Source organism: Sapajus apella, unplaced genomic scaffold, assembly GCF_009761245.1.
Source record: "Sapajus apella isolate SASKATOON/1434 unplaced genomic scaffold, GSC_monkey_1.0 scaffold20, whole genome shotgun sequence".
In the NCBI taxonomy this organism is placed as follows: domain Eukaryota; kingdom Metazoa; phylum Chordata; class Mammalia; order Primates; family Cebidae; genus Sapajus; species Sapajus apella.
The window spans coordinates 14,587,668-14,604,386 of record NW_022436960.1 but is presented as its reverse complement, the minus strand read 5'-3'; the positions used below and the strand labels follow the sequence as shown (position 1 = coordinate 14,604,386).

Below are 16,719 nucleotides of genomic sequence, written 5' to 3'. Positions count from 1 at the left end.
GGAGGGATATCATTAACTATTTCATATTTCCTACAGTGTTGTCTTTCAAAATAAAGGGAAAGAAGGTGAGAAAACGACCAAATTCCTAAAAGATTAATTTGTGACCATGGTATTTCTTAACTAAGAGAGAAAACTACAGCACTAAAATGATAAATAAAGTTGCCTAACAGGGATTAGGGAGGGAGAGCAAAGAAAAGAAAAGGAAAAGCCAAAGTGGGAAATGAAAGAACCATACTTTCTAGAATTCTATTTGCAGAATATAAATTCCATTAATACAGGGATTTTGCCTTTTTGTAAGTTGCCTGTATCCCCAGCACCTAAAATAATACCTTGCACATGGCAGGTGTTCAGTAAATTTGTTGAATAAATGAATTTACTCAATAAAAATTAACTAAACAGTAACTATGTACCAAGAAGCATTGATCTAGGTACTTAGGTAACATAGTCTCTTCATTCCTCAAGGAGATGGGCCTTGTTCCTTGTGCAGAGTGAAAATAAGACTCCACTTTCAAAAAACTTAGCACGATGAAGCTAAGTTTTCAAAAAACAGAGGCTAGACCTTCATATTTATATGCAAAGATTAGAATATTTTCTGTATAATAGGTAACATTCTACTTACTTTTAAAAGTAGAGAACTGTACAGAAAGAAAAAATACAAGAGTCTATGTGGCATAGCTTCAGAACCAGGCAACCCAGGCAACAAATTCCTGACTATCAATTTAGTACTTGCATAAAAAATAAAAATATTAAAAGTATAAATTACCTTCGTCAAGAAGAAAAGAAAACTGGAAAGCTAGCTTAGCAATCAAGGCCCAATGAAATCCAACACATTCAATGATTTTAATAAATTTTACAAACTTATTGAAGTTTATGAAACTTCTGCCATATTCATATTTAGTAATCACAAGTTGGCAGATATGTCCTAAATAGACCTGCTATCCTCTCATCAGTTTGACTGTAGAGTTATGGCCTTTAAGTTTTTCACAGGGTAAAATAACGCCGGTATATTTCAAAACAGCTCAAAACAGTTGGTGAATTAGACCAACGACAAAGAAAAGAAAAAGGCAGAAGGGATTTACCAACAAAAAACAGACTTGGGTCCTCTCTTCTTTCTAGCCTAAACCCCTGCTGAAGCAGTGTTCTACCCTACCCAGTCTAGTTATTTCTTACTGCCCTTATTTACTACTTCCTCTTCAAACTCTTCTTTTTTGCTTTATATGCTACTGAATATGAATATATGCTGACCAGAAATTCCTGCTAAAGGACTAAATCCAACTATTTCAACTACCATACAATAGTTTAAATTCTGGATTGTCAAGACCAACTCAGATAACCAGAGTGAGTTACAGAAAGGTACCTGGAAGGAAATAATATGCTATAATTGGTAGTGCTTTACGTATACATAGATTTTGAACAATCAATAAATATATTTTGATTTTTTTCCTTGGATATTGAATTTCTTTGAACAAATGTTTCAAATTGTTTCTTTTTAAAATATAGAAACATACCTACTTGGCCAGTTGCCACTATGTTGATAAATTTGGGGTGCTGATTTACAGTGAGGCACAGAATGTCATCGTTATGTTCCTGATAAAAACTCTGAGAACCTACAAAAAAAAAAGAATTTGAGAATTAAGTTTGAAAACTTTAAGATGTAACAGCCAAACGCACTTACCCAGAATAATAAACTACCCTTTATCTTATTTGCTTATTTAAAATATTATGTTTGAGCGCTTACTATGTATACAGCATCATAAGGATAGAAAATTGATTCAGAATTCTTTAATGGTATAGACCAGTAAAAGGGATAAACAATACAGTACAAGGCTGAATGTTCCAAGTGTCACAAGAGAGTGGGGATCAAAATGCTATGGGAATTCAAAGCAGAAAAGATTAATCTCATCATGGGAATATGGTACTCCTGGACCGACCCAGACAGGTTTTACAAATGTAAAAGTCAATGGGGAAGGGCATTCTAGGCAGAGAAACACTTTAGGCAAAGGCATAAAGGCAGGAAAGTGTTATGTATGCATATAAATGGCTCATTTGGCTGAAGTATAGGGTCATGAAGAAGAAAGATGAGTAACAGCATTGGAAAGGCAGCCTGGGACTAGAGTTAGGGAGGATTTTGAGTGCCAGCCCATGATCCTTTTGTTTTGGTTTCTCAAAGAAAAAGATTCACCAGGGTCACACAGAAACCAGTAGTAATTTTCCATTTAATAATTTGGGCCATATTGAGTCATACTTTATATATGTTCTGAAGTCAGTGGGGGAGGAACTGAAATCTGTTTTTGTTTATTTTTGAGACAGTCTCACTCTGTTGCCCAGGGTGGAGTGCAGTGGCGCAATCTTGGCTCATTGCAACCTCCACTTCGCCAGTTCAAGTGATTCTCATGCCTCACCCTCCCAAGTGGTTTGGATTACAGGTGTGTGCCATCATGCCTAGCTAATTTTTTGTATTTTTAGTAGATATGGGGTTCTGCTGTGTTGGCCAGGCTGGTCTCAAACTCCTGGCCTCAAGTGATCTGCCCATCTCAGCCTCCCAAAATGCTGGGATTACAGGCATGAGCCACCGTGCCCAGAAGGAACTGAAGTTTTTTGATCAAAGAAGTGTAATGTGATTCATCTGGTAGTATCGACAGTGAAGAGACCTTGTAAGACTGTGACAGCAGTTCGTGCAGAAGGGAATAAAGATAGATTTGTGCAAGTAAAATGAAGAGGTGGAAAATGAGTTCACAGTAGTTAGTTGGAGAATCAAGGTTTCCTACCTGTAGCAACATTGTGCAGAATTCCAATGGATGCAGTGTGATAAATTATATCATCTCCATCATTTAAGTAGTGAACATTATTCCTACAGTCTCTGCCTCGATAACCAAAAACAAGCTCCAACACAAGGTCCTACAATGATAATGATAATAAAACCATTATATTCTTTATCATGTCTAAATGTTCACCATTGTTTCCTGTATACATAATGCTAGTGGCTGGAGTCAAAATGAAGTATGCATTTTTGATATTTTACAAACTTCATATACACAATTAAGCTAGTCATACTTCTTTATATAACCTGTTTTGGGCGGCTTAAACATATATTCTATACTGTTCTACATAAAGTTATAAAAAGGAAAATGGAATCACAAAGTAGTCTGATTCCAAGAACTTTAGTTCTTAAGATTTCACAAACATTGAGGTACAGTTGACCCTCCATATCCAAGAATTCAACCAATTTCAGAGAGAAAATATTTAGGGGAAAAATAAAAAATAATATTTAAAAACCAGTATAACATTTTTATACAGAAACTATAAATATTTATACAGCATTTACATTGTATTAGGTATTGTAAGTAATCTACAGATGGTTCAGAATATACAGGAGGATGTGCATAGGTTATATGCAAATTACTATGCCATTTTATATAAGGCACTTGAACACCTGTGGATTTTGGCATCCCCAGGGGGAATCTATCCCCAAATCTGTTTTTTTTTCTTTTGTGTTCAAAAGAAAAAAAATTTTATGCTCATTGTTAATCAAAATATCTGATCTACCTACATGATTCAGGATAAATTATGTCCAAGTCACATACTTTGAAGAATCCAAATAGTATAGTCATCAGTGGTGGACAAAAACTAAGTATACTGTCTCTGACAATTCATGCTAAAGTTCTGGCAGATAATTCTGCAACTGAAAAGTACATTTCATTGACCTTGTAGAACTAGGTTGGGGAAGGAGCTACAGCAGTCAGCACTGCACAGCTTTACACCTTGTTTATGCTTGATTTAGCAGAGTTTGCTTGTTTGCTGCTGATAATGGTATTATGAAATGCCTGGAGAGTCTTCCTTCTTCCTCAATTATTATGGAAGGTTACTTTGGTTGAAAGCAGAGACAGAAGGAGAAATAGCCTTCATGAACCCTATACAGTGAATATATCACATAGGGTTAAAATTTCTGATTTGGTATAAGTATGTAATCTTTAATTTACAAATTGAAGCCACTAAGTATTAGATACTGCCAAGGTGTCTGTGCTTCTATAAACAAAAGATCATTCACACATATTTAGCTCTAGGAGTTCTCTGAGATACAGTTCAATTAGGGCATTATTCACCGAAAAGTAAAAGGAAGACTAATTTAAAAAATTAAGAGAAACAGAGAATATCAATCCAAAACTCAGATTTAGGTAAGAATTTAGTCAAACAAAAAGAGTACTCAATATACTAATTTTCATGAAAACTAATGATAAGACTTGGATGTTTTATAAAAAGGAATTCTGGATACATTTCAGTGACACTGGAGAGTGAGTTTTCCTTACCTCTATAGGTCTCTTTTTCTTGCCTACATTATTTGTCTGGAGTTTCTCTGGCTGTGGTGGGGCCCTGCTCACCGGGGGCCTGCAACAGAGAAGTGGGAAGGAGAAAAGGCATGCAGCACTCAGTGCCTTCACTGACTCTCTCACACCATCCCTCCCAGAGAAGTGTCTGTCACACCTTCCCAAAGATGACCTCATTTTGTGGTCCACTAGACTGCCTTCTACATCTTGAGAGATTCTAAAGTGGGAAGGTAGAAAGAAAATATTAGAACTTCTATTCATTTTATTTTATTTTATGTTATTTTGAGATGGAGTCTCGCTCTGTTGCCCATGCTGGAGTGCAATGGCATGATCTTGGCTCAATGCAACCTCCACTTCCTGGGTTCAAGTGATTCTCTTGCCTCAGCCTCCTACTATTTGGGATTACAGGTGTGCGCCACCACACCCAGCTAATTTTTGTATTTTTTTTAGTAGAGGTTTCACCATGTTGGCCAGGCTGGTCTTGAACTCCTGACCTCAGGTGATCCACCCACCTCAGCCTCCCAAAGTGCTGAGATTACAGGATCAGGAGTGGGCCACCGCACCCAGCCTCTTTTTTTTTTTTTTTTTTAAATAGACCAAGTTTCACTCTTGTCACCCAGGCTAGAGTGTAGTGGCACGATCTCAGCTCACTGCAACCTCCGACTCCTGGGTTCAAGCAATTCTTGTGCCTCAGCCTCCCCAATAGCTGGAACTACAGACATGTACCACTAAGCCTGACTAATTTTTGTATTTTTAGTACAGATGGAGTTTCACCATGTTGGCCAAGCTGGTCTGGAACTCCTGGCCTCAAGAGATCCACCTGCCTCAGCCTCCCAAAGTGCTAGGATTACAGGTTTGAGCCACCACACCCAGTCTTACTTTTAATTTCTTTAGTGTACATGTCATAATGTAAATAACATAACAGCACAAGAGTGATTGCTTATAAACAAATGTGAAAATGTTAATTTAATATACTCAAATATTTCTTGATGGGTGCATTATCGACAAATCCTGGATTATTGCTCTAAAGTATCTAACAGAGTTATCTTCACAAGGCACGTATTCAATACATCCTTCTTGAAAGTGAATTTTCATAATATTTCTTCTTCTTCTTTTTCTTTTTTTGGATGGAGTTTCGCTCTTGTTGCCCAGGCTGGAGTGCAATGGCACCATCTCAGCTCACTGCAACCCCTGCCTCCTGGGTTCAGGCAATTCTCCTTGAGCAGGCATGTGCCACCATGCCCAGCTAATTTTGTATTTTTAGTAGAGGCAGGGTTTCTCCATGTTGGTCAGGCTGGTCTTGAACTCCAACCTCACGTGATCCGCCTGCCTTGGCCTCTCAAAGTGCTGGGATTACAGGCATGAACCATGACACCCGGCCAATTTTCATAATAGTTCTATGAATGTTCTGTACTGTTAGCAACATCAATCACATCTGTGTTCAAATTTGTACTAATCTGTTTCTCCATGTCCTTTACCTTCTCTACCTTCTGAAGTCCCTAGTACTGGTTAATGGCATTGCCTTCAGATGGTTACTCAAGGAAGACATTTTATAGTCACAAAGCATTGTAAACCATACAACATGCTGTAAAAGGAAATTACTATTATTATTGCTTCCAACTCCTTATCTTCTCTTATTCTCACTATTTACTAAAAATTTATCAACTTTACACAGTAGCTCTCAAATCTCAAATTTAGCCCCTCTTCTCTGTTCAGGATCTATTTATAATGTGCCATGTCACAACAGGTATATTGAGTTCACATTTTGAATTATTTAAATGTAGAATTTCTTCTCCAGAACCTTTAATTTTTTAAAAAATGAAATTTTATTTTTACCTCAGCCGTTATTCAAATATTGAATAGCCTGAACACTGAATTTAAATTTATCATGCACCAACCCCTTTCCAAATTTTAAGTTAATATTCAATTTGTAACCCTAAATCAGGAAATGATACAAAAATTAACTTTCCCATGTAAAAGACTCCAACGTTTATGGACAAGTCTCATAAAATTAAAGGCATAAAATATACTTGCATTTTCAAAATGGTTGTCAAGTTATACATCAATAAAAAGTAAATGTGTTATATCTTAAACATTCAATAGGGATTGGCCAGGTGCAATGGGTCACACCTGTAATCCCAGCACTTTAGGAGGCCAAGATGCGTGGATCACAAGGTCAGGAGTGCGAGACCACCCTGGACAATATGGTGAAACATTGTCTCTACTAAAAATACAAAAATCAGCCAAGTGTTGTGGCATGTGCCTTTAGTCCCAGCCACTCGGGAGGCTGAGGCAGGAGAATCACTTGAACCTGGGAGGCAGAGGTTGCAGTGAGCCGAGATTGCACCACTGCACTCCAGCCTGGGCAACAGAGCAACACTTGTTCTCAATAAAAAAAAAAAAAAAAAAAAAGGAAAAGAGAAATGAATGGGATGTTGATATGTAATATGAGGCAGCATGTCAAATATATAAGCATGACTGGTGTCATAAAAAGTAAACATGCATTTCAAGAATATATGAACCATTTTTCAAGTTATTATAGAAATTTTGGTTTCAAACCTTCTTCATACACTTTTTTGGATGTCCACAAGTAAAAATAAAACAGAATTTATCATATTTAACATTTAAAAATATTTCTGCTAGGACCATTTCAAAGAATGAAGTTAATATTCAAATAATGAAGTTAATATTAACTTCATTAACGAATATTATTAAGAATAATATAAAATATTCAGCTACTTGGGAAGCTGTGGCAGGATAATTGCTTGAACTTGGGAGGCAGAAGTTGCAGTGAGTCAAGATGGCGCCACTGCACTCCAGCCTGAGTAACAGAGCGAGATTCCATCTCAAAAAAAAAAAAAAAAAAAAGCCCAAAAAAACCAAAACAAAAAACTTCTTCTTGTGACAGAGAGGTCACTTCTACTTAAAAAGCCATTCATATCCAAGATAATAATATTTCCATTTAGTTTTCTTGTTTTAAAACAAGATTCCCAGAATAACAATAACCTTGGCTTTCTTCCCCAAGTCAATTTTGTTGGTGAACCTTATTCTGTGTCACTGTCTGATAGCTGTAAATGTAACCCAAACAATAAACAGGTAATTTTTATCTATATAATCCTATGTAACAATTAAGCATATTTTAATTTTTATAAATATCATTTAAGCATATTTTCATTTTATAAAGATCATTTAAAGTATATCATTGCTTAAAATAAAATTCTACAACTTATAAAAATTATACAAGTTGAATGGATAAAGTTTCAGTAAGGCAGTTATTTATACAGTGTAAGTCCAATAATTAAAATGCTATTTATTTCAGTGATATCAATTTCAAAGGAAAAAGATGTACAAAACTGTGAAAAGGAGCAAAGAACACCAAGTAACATAGTATCCCATTAATGCTAAATAAAAATATGACAAAAATACAAAATTAGGCTTTGTAAACACAGCAAAGAAAGGATTACCTGGAACCTCTTTTCAGCAGCAGATGAAGAGGGAAAAAGATTAAAACATAAATTTGAATTAACACTAGTAAAATACCTCCGGTAATAAAATATTTTAACAAGTTTAATGCAGACAAACTATGTTGCATATATTAAAGGCCTGTTGTTTTTAGTTGATTACTGCACATAAGAAAAGGCTTAAGGCTGGGCACAGTGGCTCACGCCTGTAATCCAAGCACTTTGGGAGGCTGAGGCAAGAGGATTGCTTGAGCCCAGGAGTTTGAGACCAACCTGGGCAACACTGTGAGACCCCATCTCTACAAAAAATAAAAAAATAACCAGGCCTAGTGGCACGCACCTATAGTCTCAGCTACTTGGGAGGCTGATGTGGGAGAATCCTTGACCTGGAAAGTTAAGGTTGCAGTGAGCTGTGATCACACTACTGCACTCAGCCTCGGCAACAGAATGAGACCCTGTCTCGGGGGGAAAAAAAAAAGGCTTAAGTTACTCCATTAATGGCAGGGAAATCACAAGAATGGTGAAAAAAGAAAAAAATGAGAATTTAATATATTTTATGTTGTGAACTTTAAACCTTGCCATTATTATTCTGCAATGTAATCTGAATTTTAAACAAAACATTTTTTTTTCTTTTTTTCACCACTAAGAGTCATATTAAACAAAACATTTAAGCTTATCTTTAAGAATGGGCACTGGCACTAAAATGTTAATTTAAAAGGCTGGTGGCACTGGAGACACTTTAAAGGAAATTGTCTAAAGAGCCTAAGTTCCACCTCTATTCTGATCTAAGAGGGTTCCCCAGTCAGTGAATCCAAGCAGGCCGAATTACTCACTTGGGACTATGCTGAATTTAGGATTTTGCTAGTAAAAGAAGTAATCTTTGAAAAGTTATTTTTTCCTCTCTCTCTAATAGCATAATGATCAAAACAAAATTGGAAACAATCACAAAAGTCACTTCATCCATTCTCCCACTGAAAACAGGAACCTTCTTTACATGTCCAGGACATCCTTGTATACCATTGATGACACCTGGTCATCTAAACTCTATAAACACTGCTTGTGCCAGGCATGGTAGCTCATGCCTGTAATCCCAGCACTTTTTTTGTGTTTTGTTTTGTTTTTGTTTTTTGAGATGGAGTCTTGCCCTACTGCCCAGGGGGGAGTGCAATGGCACGATCTCAATTCACTGCAACCTCTGCTTCCTGGGTTCAAGGGATTTTCCTGTCTCAGTCTCCCGAGTAGCTGGGACTACAGGTGTGCATCACCACGCCTGGCTAATTTTTTGTATCTTTAGTAGAGACAGGGTTTCACCATGTTGGCCAGGCTGGTCTCAAACTCCTGACCATGTGATCCACCCACCTTGGCCTCCCAAAGTGCTGGTCAAAATGTGGTTACAGGTGTGAGCCACTGCGCCCTGTCAATCCCAGCACTTTGGGAGGCCGAGGTGGGTGGATCACGTGGTCAGGAGATCGAGACCAGCCTGGCCAACATGGTGAAACCCCATTTCTATTAAAGATACAAAAAATTAGCCAGATGTGGTGGCGCACGCCTATAGTCCCAGCTCTCAGGAGGCTGAGGCAGGAGAATCCCTTGAACCTGGGAAGTGGAGGTTGCAGTGAGCCGAGATCATGCCATTGTACTCCAGCCTTAGTGACAGAGCGAGACTTCATCTCAAAAAACAACAGCAACAACAAAAACGACAAAACACTGCTTGTTTCAGGGAGGTCACTTCCACATAAAAAGCCATTCATATCTAAGATAATATCTCCATTTAGTTTTGTTTTAAAACAAGATTCCAATAATAATAATAATAACTTTTTTTTTAGACAGAGTCTTGCTTTGTCGTCCAGGCTAGAGTGTAGTAGTGAGATCATGGGTCACGGCAGCTTTGACCTCCCATGCTCAAGAGATCCTCCTGCCTCAGCATCCCAAGTAGCTGGGCTCACAGGTGTACACCACCACACCCAGCTAAATTTTAAAGTTTTTAAATAGAGACAGTGTCTCACCAGATTGGCCAGGCTGATCTTTAACTCCTGGCCTCAACTGATTCTCCAAACTTGGCATCCCAAAGTCCCAGGATTACAGGCATAAACCACTGCACCTGGTCAATTAATTATTCTCTATATGAAGTGGCCTCCCAACCTTCCTTCATCCTGTGCTTTCTTCTAGCCCATTATAAACTATCCAAGTCTCCTTTAAAATGCAGAGATCAGTACTGAGTAAGCTATTCTAAATGTGAGGCTAGATACAAGTGCTTTATTTCTGTTAAAATAGTGTAGGATTTTTATGGGCCATTTTAGAGATTGCGTTATGCTCTGAACTCATCTTTGTACACATCACTCTGCTTAAAATACGTGATGGATTCCTGCTGTCTAATATTAACAGATGCCTATTATTTGAGTTTCTGCATAATCTGGTCTCAAGTCCACTGTTTTCATCCTTATTTCCCAGCATCATTTTCCTAGTAATACCTTCCCCTCAGCCCCAAAAATAGGCTCTTGCTGTGTTGTCCAGGCTAGCGTGCAGTGGTGCAATCACAGCTCACTGTAGCCTCAAACTCCAAGGCTCAAGAGACCCTCTCACCTCAGCCTCTTGAGTAGCTGGTACCACAGGCCTGCCACCACATCCAGCTAATTTATTTTTACTTTTATTTTTTGAAAAGACAGGGTCTCATTATGTTGTCCAGGTTGGTCTCGAACTCCTGGGCTCTAGCAGTCCTCCCATTTCGGCCTTCCAAAGTGCTGAGATTACAGGCCTGGGCCACGATGACAGGCCTGAGCCACTGTGCCCAGCCATGATAACCTTTTTTAAATTATAAAACAGACTAGCCATTTCCACATTGCCTTGTTTCAGAAACTCGAATTTCAAGACATTTTCTTATCACCAAAGGTAAATATAAAAGTATCCCAAAAAGTCCTTTCTTACACATCATTTTATTCAACATACAAATACCATAGTTACCCTCTTTTCATCTTTTTAAATGATTAAACACGTATTAAATCAACTTAACAGGTTTAAAATTGAATGGTTTTTCAATTAAATATATGTGTGGTTAAGTTTGTTTTTCTGAGGCTCTGAAACGTAAGGAAAAACTAAAACTATTTGCATGGTAGTAGTTTGTATAGTCACATGTAAAACCAATTTATCATAATGAATACCCTTATAATAACCAAATATATCTAAAAATGCAACTCTTTTATAGGATTTATCATACTTCATTTTATAATGCTTTGTTCACAAATGTAGTTAACGTTGTATAAGAAAAAAATCAAAACCTTAAAATGTTATAAAGAATAAAGAATAAATTTTTGAATAAAATATTTTCTTTACTAAAACACTTACCTTACTACTCCCTGCCTTCAAAAGGAGCAAGGGGAAAAAAAGTAGGAAAACATATAAAAATTGATGATGAATAGAATAGACCAGTTTAGCAAACAGAAGAAAGGCAACATGCCAACAGAATTTTAAGAAAATATAAAAATGTCTAACATGTCACACTGATTTAAATATCTTTATTCACAAATATTAGAAATTTGACCAAAATTAACTACTTTAACTACACAATGTTTGTTACAAAAACATTTACTGGCCGGGCAAGGTGGTTCACACCTGTAATCCCAGCACTTTGGGAGGCCGAGGTGGGAGGATCACTTGAGGTCAGGAGTTTGAGACCAGTCAGGTCAACATGGCGAAAACCTGTTTCTACTAAAAATACAAAAATTAGCTGAGTGTGGTGGTATGTGCCTGTAATCCCAGTTACTTGGGAGGCTGAGGCAGGAGAATCGTTTGAATCTAGGAGGTGGAGGTAGTAGTGAGCCAAGATTGTGCCACTGTACTCCAGCCTGGATAACAGAGCAAGACTCCATCTCAAAAAAACAAAACAAAACAAAAAAACAACACAAAAACATCTATTAAAAAAGAAAAAGAAAAAAAATCCACAAGAATATCAACAGAATAGAATGGTTATTGTCATCAGAAGCATTTTCCCTTTAAGTGGGTATTTGATGCGTATTTAATTGTTTTTAGAAGTTTTTAATTTATTTATTTTCCCAGAGACAGGATCCCACTCTGCTGCCATGGCTGGAGTACAAGGGTGTGATCATAGCTCACTGCAGCCTCCAACTCCTGGGCTGAAGCAATCCTTCTGCTTCAGCCTCCTGAGTAGGAGCCTCCTGGTACAGGCATGTACTACCATGCTTGGCTAATTTTTCTATTCTTTGTAGAAATGGGGTCTTTCTGTGTTACCCAGGCTGGTGCTGAACAAGCAGTCCTCCCACTTCAGCCTCCCAAAGTGCTGAGATTGCAGGCATGAGCCATAGCATCTGGCCTGTTTTGCATTTAAAGTGTTTTATTTCATATTTATGACAGTAATATATGTTACTTAATATTAAAAAAGCAATTATTTAAATAAACCATGAACCATATTATCTCCTCACAAATATTCTAAGTTGGTAAAAAGAGATATGAATCTCTTCATTTTTAATCTCCCTTGATTTTTTTCATTTTGTGAAAATGAAGTCACATTAATGACTTCTTCTGCCTTGTCATTTTCTTTTTTTTTTTTTTTTTAAGGCAGAAAGCAGTGCTTGGACTCCACCACGGGGGCCAACAGACCCCTCTCTCCCCTCCCACACCTTGTCATTTTCAAAATATTTAGCAGGGTTGAAATGTAAATTGAGAACAAAATGCAAAACAATTGCAAAAATTATTTTGAAAAAGTTAGCTGCAGAATATATAACCTAACATCAGATTACAGTTATAACAGCGTTAATCATTTTTCATGAGTAAAGTATTTCCTTCTGTCAGAACACGCCTCAATTCAGCAATGGATGGAAATTTACATTTAAGTGTTTTACCATGAATGAAGCAGGCTAAAGATTAAAATTAGGTCATATTTTCTGACATACCAAACTTATCCGATAAATAACATATATTTTTTAAAACCAATATAACAAATGAAAGAAATTTGTGGGAATGTCTAGAGTTCCTTCTTCCCCAAAGAACATTTTTTACTTTTCATTCCTTAGAAGACATAATTTTCCTTAAGTCATATTAAACACTACACTTCAAATATTCTAATTATAATAAATATCCAATTTGCATATCTGCATTTCTCTAATAAATAAATATATATGCTTATTGCTTTGTGAATATTTAATTTCAGAAATAATGTTTAAGTATTTACCGGGTATTCCTCAGGTTACTTTGTATTTCATTCCAAGGGATAGTGGTCATTGGTGAAGACCTACTATCTAAATTCTTGATTCACATTATTTCATTTAAAACTTGAAATACACCATAAGTTAAGGATTATAATGTTCATTTGCCACTGAGGAAACTGAGGTTCAGAAAGAATGAATAATTTTTCAAAGTCATACAACTGGTAATGATAAAAATTAGTATTTTACCCATTTGTCTGACTCCAGAATCCATGTCCTTTGCAATATATGATGCTGCATTCTAGCAAGTTGCTTGCAAACATGGAATTCTGTACAAGAACTTAGATTATGGTATACTGTGCTTGCTTAAAAATACCCCAAATTTAATACTTTGCCTCTTTATACGTAATGAAAAACTGGATGATCACTCTCCATCCCCTTTCCTTAGGCGACCTCCCATTTCTATGATTTGAGGTATACAAGGTATACCATCAGCAAACGACACCTGGAAGAGGAGCTGAAGCGGCACTGTGTCTTCAACATTCCACCTAGAACTTCCCTGGCAATGCTGGGGTCAGTTAATTCACCAAATCTCTCAGTTCCGCCTTCCCCATCACAAATGTGTTTTTGACCTTAAATTTCATCCCTTTCCCCGAATATAAAACCCATAAGTGCAAACTCAAATCCCTCTGCCAAAGCTTTCCTGTAATGTCATTTCTATCTTGCTGAGTTCCAAAACTCTTCAGCACTATCCTAAATGGCCACAAATACGCTTGAATTTTCTACACATCCTGTTTAACTGTGAATGAATTCCCTTTTATTTTTAATTTCTCCCTCAAATACTCTTACTAACTTCTCATAATAAAGTTTTCCTCACCACAGCCTTGTTCCCACCTCCCACTGCTGTTCCCACCTCCCACTCCCTCTGTTCCTTCCTGCTGTTTCTGGACACCTTTTACTTTTTCATTCTTAAAACCTCTTTGCTTCTGAAGTCCATGCCATTCACTGCTCCATATGTCTTTTTATTGTTTACCACCTTTAATTTTGAAAACACCAGGTTCACAATTTGTTTCTTAATCTGTCATCTAGCTCAGAGACTTTATTAAAAAGTGATCTCTAAATTACTTTGGGCAGTATGGCCATTTTCACGATATTGATTATTCCTATCCATGAGCATGGAATGTTCTTCCATTTGTTTGTGTCCTCTAGTTTCCTTGAGAAGTGGTTTGTAGTTCTCCTTGAAGAGGTCCTTCACATCCCTTGTAAGTTTATTCCTAGGTATTTTATTCTCTTTGTAGCAATTGTGAATGGGAGCTCACTAATGATTTTGCTCTCTGCTTGTCTATTATTAGTGTATAGGAATACTTGTGATTTTTGCACATTGATTTTGTATCCTGAGACTTTGCTGACATTGCTTATCAGCTAAAGGAGATTTTGGGCTGATACGATGGGGTTTTCTAAATATGCAATCATGGCATCTGCAAACAGAGACAATTTGACTTCCTCTCTTGCTATTTGAATACTCTTCATTTCTTTCTCTTGCCTGGTTGCCCTGGCCAGAACTTTCAATACTATGTTGAATAGGAGTGATGAGAGAGGGCATCCTTGTCTTGTGCTGGTTTTCAAAGGGAATGCTTCCAGTTTTTGCCCATTCAGTATGATATTGGCTGTGGGTTTGTCATAAATAGCTTATTATTTTGAGATACTTTCCATCAATACCTAGTTTATGGAGAGTTTTTAGTATGAAGGGGTGTTGAATTTTATCGATGGCCTTTTCTGCATCTATTGAGATAATCATGCGGTTTTTGTCACTGGTTCTGTTTATGTGATGGATTACGTTTATTGATTTGCATATGTTAAACCAGCCTTGCATCCCAGGGATGAAGCCAACTTGATCATGGTGGATAAGCTTTTTGATATGCTGCTGGATTCAGTTTGCCAGTATTTTATTGAGGATTTCCGCATCGATGTTCATCAGGGATACTGGCCCAAAATTTTCTTTTTTTGTATCACTGCCAGGTTTTGGTGTCAGGATGATGCTGGCCTCATAAAATGAGTTAGGGAGGAGTCCCTTTTTTTCCATTGTTTGGAACAGTTTTCAGAAGGAATGGTACCAGCTCCTCATTGTACTTCTGGTAGAATTCGGCTGTGAATCCATCTGGTCTTGGGCTTTTTTTGGTTGGGAGGCTATTACTGCCTCAATTTCAGACTTTGTTATTGGTCTATTCAGGGATTCAACTTCTTCCTGGTTCGTCTTTGGAGAGTGTATGTGTCCAGGAATTTCTCCATTTATTCTAGATATTCTAGTTTATTTGTATAGAGGTGTTTATAGTATTTTCTGATGATAGTTTATATTTCTCTGGGATCAGTGGTAATATCCCCTTAATCATTTTTTATTGTGTCTATTTGATTCTTCCCTCTTCTCTTCTTTATTACTCTGTCTAGTGGTCTATTTTGTTAACCTTTCAAAAAAAACCAGATCCTGGATTCACCGATTTTTTAAGTTTTTCATGTGTCTATCTCCTTCAGTTACACTCTGATCTTGGTTATTTCTTGTCCTCTGCTAGCTTTTAAATGTGTTATTATTTGTTTGCTTGCTCTTGCTTCTCTAGCTCTTTTAATTCTGATGTTAGTTTGTCAATTTTAGATCTTTCCTGCTTTCTTCTATGGGCATTTAGTGTTATAAATTTCCCTCTAAACACTGCTTTAGCTGTGTCCCAGGGATTCTGGTGCATTGTGTCTTTGTTCTCATTGGTTTCAAATAACTTACTTATTTCTGCCTTAATTTTGCTATTTACCCAGTAGTCATTCAAGAGCAGGTTGTTCAGTTTCCATGTAGTTGTGAGGTTTTGAGTTTCTTTTCTTTTTTTTTTGTGAGGGAGTTTCTTAATCCTGAGTTCTAATTTGATTGCACTGTGGTCTGTTATGATTTCTGCTATTTTGCATTTGCTGAGGAGTGTTTTACTTCCAATTATGTGATCAATTTTAGAGTAAGTGTGATGTGGTACTGAGAAGAATGTATATTCTGTTAATTTGGGATGGAGAGTTCTGTAGATGTCTATTAGATCCACTTGGTACAGAACTAAGTTCAAGTGCTAAATATCCTTGTTAATTTTCTGTCTCATTGATCTAATATTGACAATGGAGTGTTAAAGTCTCCCACTATTATTGTGTGGGAGTCTAGGTCTTTTTGTAGGTCTCTAATAACTTGCCTTATGAATCTGGATGCTCCTGTATTGGGTGCATATATATTTAGGATTAGCACTTCTTGTCGCACTGATCCCTTTACCATTATGCAATGCCCTTCTTTGTCTTTTTTTGATCTTTGTTGGTTTAAAGTAGATTCAATGCTATCCCCATCAAGCCGCCATTGACTTTCTTCACACAATTTGAAGAAAATGACTTTAAATTTCATATGGAACCAAAAAAAAAAAAAAAAAAAGGCCTGTATAGCCAAGACAATACTAAGCAAAAATAACAAAGCTGGAGGCATCACGCTACCTGACTTCGAACCATACTACAAGGCTACAGTAACCAAAGCAGCATGGTACTGGTACCAAAACAGATATATAGATCAATGGAACAGAATAGAGGCCTCAGAAATAATGACACACATCTACAACCATCTGATCTTTGACAAACCTGACAAAAACAAACAATCAAATTTCATTATCCCTATTTAATAAATGATATTGAGAAAACTGGCCAGCCATATGCAGAATACTGAAACTGGACCTCTTCCTTATACAAAAATTAACTCAAGATGAATTAAAG

General features: G+C 36.9%; 1 protein-coding gene across 11 annotated transcripts in view; it reads right to left on the bottom strand.

The window, feature by feature from the left end:
• Nucleotides 1-16,719, bottom strand: part of EML5 (EMAP like 5) — a 185,737-nt gene that overhangs the window by 24,576 nt on the left and 144,442 nt on the right. For 8 of the 11 annotated variants that reach the window (XR_004271749.1, XM_032287666.1, XM_032287665.1 and 5 more), the window contains 5 exons: nt 11,129-11,143; nt 7,790-7,798; nt 4,308-4,386; nt 2,769-2,898; nt 1,509-1,607 (listed from right to left, as the gene is read on the bottom strand). Coding sequence is in view for 10 of the 11 variants with exons in the window: in XM_032287666.1 (XP_032143557.1) it covers nt 1,509-1,607; nt 2,769-2,898; nt 4,308-4,386; nt 7,790-7,798; nt 11,129-11,143 (332 nt within the window). In the remaining variant the exon portion in view is untranslated. The remainder of the gene's footprint in view (nt 1-1,508; nt 1,608-2,768; nt 2,899-4,307; nt 4,387-7,789; nt 7,799-11,128; nt 11,144-16,719) is intronic. The other 3 variants (XM_032287669.1, XM_032287670.1, XM_032287668.1) reach the window with 1 other exon arrangement.